Raw genomic sequence first — 9,760 nt, 5'->3', positions numbered from 1 at the left:
GTTCCATAGGTAATAAGAAAGACCTAGATGAGGTTCAGAATTGGCTTCCATTGTACCAAATCTATTCTTATTAAGGGAAGCAATCGTCCAAAATCCACTAGAATTCATTGTGATATGGATATTCAAGAGACGTCAAAAGAAAACAAAAGATGTGGGTATTGTAGAAACCTAGGCCACAATAGGAAAAATGTCAATCTCTTTTATCATTACATAATCGTTGATGCTGTGATGATGTAATTATTGTTTATGAAGTCTTAGTTTGTGTTATTTCATTTTTGTTTACTTTTAATTAATATACTACTCAAGTGATTGGATAATCAACTAAAATAAAATAAAAACATTACAAACTAAATAATAAAAATAATTAAATAGAAACATTAAATACAAACTTTACAATTTAAACAATTAAATAATAAAAACATTAAGAAACAAAATAAATAAAAATAAGTCTATCAATGTATGTGTCTTGAATGTGTTCCACAGGGCGGTGGTTGTCTTTTTCGATGAGGATTGCTTCGTATAAGTTGCTCTTCCTCATCACTCTCATCATCATCATCAGCAGCAACAACAACAGTAATAGTTACATTTTGTTAATGAGGGATGAATGACGATGTAGCACCTCCATAGAAAAAGGACCCTGAAGGTGTATGACTAATCATCCCACTGCTCATAGAAAACTATGAAAACTATGAAAACATCGACATCGATGAATGCGAAAACTGAGCTGGAGATGTTTGTGTCTCTGGTGAAGAATCACCAGCCAAATAAGCAGCATATAAAGGCCATGCTGAATCTATAAGTATGGGAGTATATATGCCTGGAGGTGTCATAAAACCCTGTGATGGTGGCAGCTGAAATGGATGCGGTGGCATCGAAAATGGTTGTGGTGCCATCTGAAATGTCTGCGGTGGCATCTGAATCTACTGTTGAATATAAATCGGTATAGGCGGTGGATATTATGATGGTTTCGATGATGCAGCTAAGGACAAGTCAGAAGTGTCTGTTCTCCCTCCATGATTTGAGGGACGATGATGTTGTGACAGTGGATGCTTTTCGCGATGTCGATGAATCCTCCCGCCTCGTGCTTTCTCGGAAAGTAGGAACGAGTTCCCGTTCGTGTTGAATCATTAATAATAGTCATCCATAACTGAATAATGATCTACATAAATCGGCTCCGTAAGAGAATGCATCCACGTTGATCCTCCCAGATCATTACCCACTCGTTGTGCTTCATCAGCCAATCGACGTTATGCATATTGTCGAGATTCTTAGGTGCTTCGGGAATAGATTGTACGAAACCAAATTGGTGGAGCACACGATCAGTAGGATGCCACTCGACAACATATAAGAGGGATCGTCGTCATCCATACATCTAATGGCCACTCAAGTGAGGTGGGATGCAACGCCTCATTTCTTCAATACAATACGGAGCCCATTGAAACTAAAATAAATCTATATAATTCTTATCAAAAAAATATTCTAATTATATAACGATAATTAAAGGTAAATAATAAAATTTAAATACATACCTCTATACTAGCATTTTGATCAATTAGTAATCGAATTTCTTCCAATTTGTCTGGTATATCACGATGATTTTTCCTTATACATGACTAGGGGTGTAAACGAGCCGAGTCGAGCTCGAGTATTACTGAGCTCGACTCGACTCGAAACTCACGAGCTTAAAATTTTTAAGCTCGACTCGAACTTGAAATCTTGAACTGAAGCTCGTGAGCAGCTCAAAATGAAAAAAAAATTCTTAAACTTAACAAGATTGAATCCTCAAACTCGAACTTGAACCCGAACCTTAAATACAAGGAAGCCTTATTGTATTTTTTTTTTAAAATCAACACATAAATATTAATATTATTAATAATTTATTTTTTTAAAAATAAAAATCTTAATATATTATATTTTCGAGCTGCTCACGAGCTTTTCGAGTCGAGTATCAAGTAGCTCGTTTCGGCTCGTTAAGAATTCGAGTCGAGCTCAAGTTCGAGTCGAGTCCATTCGATCCGAGTATTTATCGAGCCTTGACCGAGTCGATCTCGAGTAGCTCGCGATCTGTCTCATCTCATTTACAACCATATACATGACCGCCTATTCAGTGTAAAAAATTTCATTATATACTTAAAAATTATTTATATACGAACTCAATATTGAAATTACATCAACAATAACGGGAAGAATAACGGGTTTTTCATTACCGGACATAAAAAGGGCATGTGATACAACGCCCAGGACTGCAGAAGAAGGAGACATCCGTCGATAGCATTTTTTCGATAATCAGTTACCCGACACATTTCTCTATACAGATATGCCAAAATCGTGGAGCCCCAACTGAATGAGTCGGTAACTCAAAAATCTGCGAGGTGACGCAACCACATACAATGAACTTGGTTGTGAGATTTATGGGGCATCTCAAGATCCCTCTTATGAGTTATAATATGCAAGCCCGAGCAAATATTTTAGCTTGTTTCTCGGAACAATCTTCGCTCAATTATCAAAAATTTGTAGCCAACCATGATAATTGTATTCGACCACCATTGAAATTAGGCAGGATACCTCCAAGATACTCCTCGTACAAGGAATGCTAATCACTATCCGCCATACCAGAAATAACATTTGCATCGCATCTACCGGAAGCCCCAAATGTATAAAACATCCTCTAGCGTAATAATGCACTACCCACATGGAAGATGGAATGTGTGTGTATCTGATCTCTGTCTCTCAATCATTGCATAAATAAGGTTGAGTTTAAGGTTACAATGCCCTTCATAGTTCGCTATGTCACCGAATTCAACCGCAGCTAAAGATGGCCAGGCACGACTTGGTATCTCTAACTTAATGTTACGAATAAAGGATTTAATATATGGTCATTCACCTAATTAAATAAATAGTATACAAATTAAAAGATAAACTAATACTTAAAATAACTAAATAAAACATTCATAATAAATAAAATAACATAATTTAAAATTATTATTGTATCAGCAAAATGACTCGAGATATGATTCTCATATAAATGCAACAGCCCATCTGCCATTTTATAACTGTAAAAAATAATAAAAAAATAGTACAATAAGATATAATAAATAATAAACTATTAAATGATTATAATATAATAAAAAATTAGCTTCTAAAAATGATAATTATACCTTCTTAAAACTTGATAGAAGGATATATAGAATGAAGAAATATAATATTTTCGTTTGTGGTGAGAGTGTTAAAAGGGAGGGTGTATTTATAGGGGGCGGATGGACGGTTGGGCGATATTTATGAAGGACGGTTGGATTTAAATGAAAGGAGCGGATCTTTTGCTAGCTTGGACGGAACCCCGCGAAGGTGCACTTCATGATGCGTGCCTTCCAACGTGGCATCAGCTCGGACATAACCCAGCGAAGGCGCGCCTCATGATCCACACTTTTCCACCATGACGTCAGCTCAGATAGAACCCCGCGAATGCGCGCTTCATGTTTCGTACTTTGTAAGAAATAGTGCTAGATCGATAATATTTAGAGAAATGATGCCAGACATGTAATATTTCGTTGTTAGGGTGATATTTGGGTAAAAACTCCGAGAACCTAATATGACCAAAATAAGTGGACGTAAATTAACTTGGCAACATTAGGCTGCTTGAAATAGAAGCATGGTAAGCGGCCTAAGTTTGAATCATTTTAGGTACTTCAAAAAGTTTGTATACAAAAAAGTAAGTGCCAGGTACATTTCTCCAAACTCTAGGGTTTCATCTTTTATCCTAAAGCTTTCAACACCATCTTTAATTCATAGTCAAAACCTTTGACACCTGCACTACGTTTACTTGTACAAGTTAAGATAACGTGTTCCCATTCTTACAGGTTAATTATTCGAACAGAATTCGGTTCCGTAATTATTATCTAGCAGTTTAGTTCGAAACATTACATCCTATGAACATAATTGAAGCTTGAACTGTGCTTGGTATTTAAAAGTATAATAAAAGAACATGAACCAGAAGTATATCGTTTCTAAGTAATGGAATCTGTTAAAAGGTATAGTCTGCACAAGGATTTCCTATATCATTAGCCCTAAACAAATCCTGATGTAATCTTCTTCCTTTTTTTCCTTAAATTTTCTCTAAGTCAGCTTGGCTGTACCGATGCTGCATCCGGAACGCCTTGAAGCAGTCCGATGACATCAACAATGTCGTCGACGTAGTATTTTGCCCTACTCGGTTTTAGACCGACTGTGCATGCGAATATCTCTGCTATAGTGGGCAAGATAGGGTTGGCAGATGAACGAGCGATGCTCTCGAACATATCTTCGTCGGACCGATCGTCGCCTATGCAAAGAAGAAAATCCGGTGCTTTGCCCTTGCTCGTCATGCTCGAGATCACATTTTCCACAACATTGCCTTTGCTCACTCCCTTCGGTTCCACATAAAAAGGAACAACACGTTAAACCACAAGCCAATGAAGTAAATACAATTTTTAAAGATTACAAAAACACTTTGTACCTGTGGCTTGACCTCAACTATGTGTTCCCCCTTTTTAACAACAACAGGCTCATTGGCCAGGACATTCTCCAAGTGGTCATGAAGCTCCTTAGCTTGGCATAAACCGAAATCGGGATCGGCGTCTTGATAGTGCCAGACAACCGCGGTTTCTTTGTTCTCGATACATGACCCGTCGGTTGCCTCGGTGTAAAGTTGCATTATAGGTTCAACGACCTCTTTCCAACTCAAGTCCATCGAGCAGGAGGTTTCCCATGGGGAGTCCCTAGTCCACCTACCAGCTCGGAAAGACACAATGTTATATCGATCAAGAAACCGATATTGCAACATATCTTGGATTAAACGAGTACAAAATTTAAAACATTACCTTATAAAATATCCATGCTCGGCTGCAATACCCAATTTCTCACATGAAGAAAACCACTTGCTCAGGGTGCCCCGATCTCTGCCGCTCACGATGAAAACAATGTTTTTCGGGTCGCTGCATAATCGATTCAGGACTGAAATAACTTCATGACTAGGCCCCTTGTTTACCGAAGTTGGCGGCATCATAGTTCCATCGTAGTCCAAAAGGATCAATCGGCTATTGGTTATCTTGTAGGAAGAGTTGAGAGTATCCCCTATTAGCTTCCTGAAGTTAGGCTCCATGGCAACAAGCCTAAATGCGAAACCAAGTCCGACTCTCCAATACCTCTTGTGATAATGATCCCTACAAGCTCTAACGAGATCCTGATCGAAACTCCGAGCCCAGTATGAAACATCATGAGAGTTAATATACTTGTAATGCTTCTCATGGCGCAAGTGTTTCTCCGTGTCCGGCAAAGTAATGGCAGTACACATTGCATTAGCCATTTCGGTAATGTCCCACGGATTGACGCGGATCGCCCCGCTGAGCGAAGGTGAGCAGCCAATGAATTCTGAGACAATGATCACACTATGCTTAGGAGGTGAGTTTTCATCTACCCCTAATGCCTTATCCAAAACAGGGCAGCCCTGCCTACAAACAGTATACTTATATGGCACCAAATTCATCCCATCTCTCACAGGAGTCACCACACAATACTCGGCCACCGCGTAATATGCAAGTTTCTCTCGTGTAGTGATCGGTCCCTTCACGAAAACGACCGGCTCGTAGCCGGGTTTCCCATACTTGGTATTGACCTCCCTGGCAATGCTGTTGGCCTCATCAAGAAGTTGTTGCACATCCCGGCCTAAACTCCGTGCCGGATTAGTAATCTGTACCAAAACAATTTTGCCTCTCAATTCTTCATTCCTTTCCAAAAGCTCCCCCACGGCTGCAAATTTCTGAGGAATCCCCTTGAACAAATCCAAATCGTCGACGCCGATCATCAGAATCTTCCCCTTGTATCGATCCTTCAACTCCTTAACCATCCTAATGGTGTGTTCCTCGGAGATGATAGATCCAAGCTGCTTCATATGAATCCCAGCAGGCAAAATCTTGATAGTCACAGGCCTACCATAATATTCTAAAGCAATGTGGCCCCTATTGGACTCAGAATGCAAACCCAGAAGCCTTCTACAACAAGACAAGAAGTGTCTAGCATAATCAAATGTATGGAAGCCAATCATGTCACAATTCAACAGAGCTCTAAGAATGTCATCTCGAACAGGTAAAGTTTTGTAAATATCAGATGAAGGGAAGGGACTGTGCAGAAAAAACCCAAGCTTTACCCTGTTGCACCTTCTTCTCAAAAAGGTCGGTAAAGCCATGAGATGATAGTCATGCACCCATACATGGTCCCCATCTTCATCGTCTCTAAACATGACTTCAAGGACTTTATCTGCAAATATTTTGTTGGCCGACACGTAAGCTGTCCACTGTGCACGCTTGAAACGTACGCCGTTGCTTCCCGGCTTTGGCATCATGTAATGGAACAAAGGCCATAGGTAGTGCTTACAGAAGCCGTGATAGAACAAGTTGCGCATCTCGAAAGGAAGGAATATTGTTTCGCAGCTCAGCTTCTCGCGGAGGAATCCGGCCACCTTGTCTTGATCCACCGCGTCGACGTCGGCTTTCAACGTTCCGACGTACCGGACCTCCGTGTCGGGCGGGAAAGCATATCTCAGCTGAGCCAAGAGATCGTTCTCGTCGAATTCAAAGCGCCATTCTTTGTCGTCGTCGTCGTCCCTCCAAACACGTAAAGGCAACTGATTGGAAACGATGATAACCCTTTTCCTCGGCACGCTTTGTTGCTCATCGTCTTCCAATTCAGGGACGAGTCCGGGGACCTTATTGACTCGGGCCATCCGATTCATGACTCGGAAATCATCGGTAGACAACATATTGAATTGGTCTAAACAACAACTGGAAACCATGTTTATAGATTGATCAAACAACAAAAACACAAAAAACCCAGACTTTTATACACGTTAAAATCCTATAATCAAATAGAAAGGATCAATGAAGAAAACGAAAGAACTTCGATTTCATCGTTTCAAAAAGTACATAAGATTGTTTAATAAAAGTTTAAGCATTTATAGAAGAGTATAACGAAGAAATCTGAATCCCGTACATATTTTCCATCAAAGATATCGTTACACATTCCATGAAGAAACAGAGAAAATAAAAGAGCGAGAGAGAGAGAGAGCTTTTAAGCAAGGAAAGAAGCAGGCAGAGGATAAGAATGAAAAGAGTGAGGAAAATAGAGAAGAATATTATTGTATATGTGCGTGAGTACGTCAAGGCAATGGTTTCAACGGTCCGGATTCCATGCTTCTACACCGTAATCTCCTGGGGTTCGATACATGGGATCTTTTCTGACTGAAACCGACTCTTTCTGTTCTGTTCTGTCCGATCCCCGCTCTTGAACCGCGGTTACTTTTTGTTTTACGTTTTATGATTATGTAAATCTTATCTTTAATCATTAATTAGATATTTAATCTCTTCACTTTTTAGAATTTTGGGTAAATTACAAAATTTGCCACCATACTATTAACTCTTTCGTATTTTAGTCATCATACTATTTTTTTTCTACATAATTAGTCATTAATATCATATTTTTTCCCTTTTTAATCATCGATCGTTAAAAGAATAACAATTTGATCTTAATTTAAAATAACTTACTAAATTTAATTTTTAAAATTTAAAAATCCTATCAATTTGATCATTATTTTAATTCTAAATAATTTAATAAATTTAAGTCTATAGTATTTTAAAAATACATTAGGAGACCAAAATTAGGACTTAAAAAAACGCTGCCGTTTAACTGTTAGGTCAAGATAAAGTTTAACTTAAATATTATTTTTATTACTCAGTGATTAAATATTGGATATACTTAAGGGTTTCAATTTTAATCCTTTGCAAGTCCAATAGTTAAAATTTAATTTCGATATACACGAACTAAGTTACTTTAGTGATAAAGAAATTGCTGTTATTTTTTGAAATTTTGGGTTCAAACATTAAGAATATAAAAAATGTGAGTGTTCAATATCAAGTGATTAAGTTATTTTTTAACATATATTATTATATACTTACTCCAAATTAATAAAAAAGAAATAAACTTTGATATTGTTTGTGTTTAAACTACAACCATTATTATACAAAAACTATTTTTAAATCTTAGAGGATAATTTATTAACTTATTTTAATTGATGGAATATATAAATTTTAAAAAAACAAAAACTATTATTATATAAGATCATATCACTTCTCTTAGTGTTAATTTCGCAATAATTAACTATTAAGATAGAAAAATATAAAATAAAGTTAACTACATTGTTCATCATTTATCTTTATATTTTGTCTACTTTTACTCATTTAAAAAAATATAATACATGATCATTTACGTTTATATTTAATTAAGATATGCTAACTTTTGTTTTTATTTAATTAAGATGCGATCACCATGAGTTAATTATCGTTAACATTTAACATATTAGGTGCGTGATATTTTGATATAACCACACATTTTTGTCCATGTTATTTATATGCTCTCTCAATTTAATGTTACTTTCAATAAACTAAAATGAATTTAATCTTTCAATGGAATGATACCAAGCGTCATTGGTGACATTTGTCGCTGGTGTCACGTATTACCATTCGGTTAGAAGGTTAACTTTATTTTAATTTAATATATTTATTTTCACTAATACTTTGAAAAGTTAGCCCTCCAACCAAATGGTGACACGTAGTACTAGTGACATGTGGTATCATTCGATTGGATGATTAGATTTATTTTAATTTATTAAAAGTAAGACTAAATTTGAGAGAATATATAAATAATAGGGACAAAATGTGTGATTATATCAAAATATTTAAGGACAGTTAATTTGTGGTGACTACATTTTAATTAAATAAAAATAAAAGTGACCATATATTATGTTTTTTGAAATCAATAAAAAAAATATGACAAAACACAAACATAAGTTATCAACCATATAGTTAACTCAAAAAAACAAAACAATAACTTATATAAAAGAGAAATAATAATAATAATAATAATAATAATAATAATAATATTATAGGTGTAGTTTATTCTAATTTTGTATTATAATATTAAAATTTATTATTTATTTTGGACAAAAAAGGGAAAATATAAAATAATCTTAAATAGCGTAATTGAATGAAGATTTTGTTCTTAAATAACATATTAAAAAAGGAAAAAGAAAACGTGTCCGAAATCCTTTCATAGATTTAGGGGTTGTTTGTTTGTCTCTTAATAAAATCATTCCGCGTTTGTTTCGCAATTTTGAATGATTCAGTGTTGACTAATTCAGCAAAACAGTGTTGACTGATTCAGCAAAACAGTGTTGACTGATTCAGCACAGAAGTACATTCTATGATGATATGATATTATCTTATGGTGACATGTCAATATCACCATTCATTTTTTAACTGCGACTGACCAAAATAAAATCAAAACTAAATATTAGGTATGATTTTTTTTTAAAAAATTGTTGGATGGCCAAAATAGAATAAAAGTAATAATTGAGGTATTGAACATGTAGTTTACCCTTGTATAAAATCATCATGCCATGTTGTTTTTATTAGGGCTGTAAATGAGCCGAGCCGAGTCTAAGTATTGCTGAGCTCACTTGACTCGAAAACTCGTAAGTTTAAAATTTTCAAAATCGATTCAAACTTGAAACTATGAATTGAAGTTCGTAAAAACTCCAAAAATAAAATCTTAAACTTAACTGATTAAAGTCTCAAACTCAAATTCAAACCTAAACTTTAAATACATAAAAACTTTATAATGTATTTTAAAAAATGAATACATAAATATTAATATTATTAATAATTTATTTTTA

At 35.6% G+C, this 9,760-nt stretch overlaps 1 protein-coding gene across 1 annotated transcript; it reads right to left on the bottom strand.

Annotated features, from left to right (window-relative positions):
* Window positions 1-3,998: 3,998 nt before the first annotated feature.
* Window positions 3,999-6,847, bottom strand: LOC120145544 (probable alpha,alpha-trehalose-phosphate synthase [UDP-forming] 11). The gene is made up of 3 exons (XM_039159369.1): window positions 4,857-6,847; window positions 4,493-4,763; window positions 3,999-4,403 (listed from the first exon to the last, which is right to left on the bottom strand). Exons 1-3 carry the CDS (start codon window positions 6,824-6,826, stop codon window positions 4,119-4,121), a joined length of 2,526 nt encoding a protein of 841 aa, XP_039015300.1. The 5' UTR covers window positions 6,827-6,847; the 3' UTR covers window positions 3,999-4,118.
* Between the last annotated feature and the right edge of the window lie 2,913 nt (window positions 6,848-9,760).

Source organism: Hibiscus syriacus, unplaced genomic scaffold (assembly GCF_006381635.1).
Source record: "Hibiscus syriacus cultivar Baekdansim isolate YM2019G1 unplaced genomic scaffold, ASM638163v2 tig00110893_pilon, whole genome shotgun sequence".
Taxonomy (NCBI): Eukaryota; Viridiplantae; Streptophyta; class Magnoliopsida; order Malvales; family Malvaceae; genus Hibiscus; species Hibiscus syriacus.
Note: the sequence above shows the minus strand (reverse complement) of the source record. Positions and strands in the feature narration are given on the sequence as shown.

What these genes read in the sequence shown, in the direction of transcription:
- LOC120145544 (XM_039159369.1), bottom strand. Translation starts at nt 6,826, where the DNA reads ATGGTTTCCAGTTGTTGTTTAGACCAATTCAATATGTTGTCTACCGAT. An exon ending in GAGCATGGATATTTTATAAG is followed by an intron (nt 4,764 to 4,856) that starts GTAATGTTTTAA and finishes CCGAGCTGGTAG; the next exon opens with GTGGACTAGGGACTCCCCAT. An exon ending in TAGTTGAGGTCAAGCCACAG is followed by an intron (nt 4,404 to 4,492) that starts GTACAAAGTGTT and finishes GTGGAACCGAAG; the next exon opens with GGAGTGAGCAAAGGCAATGT.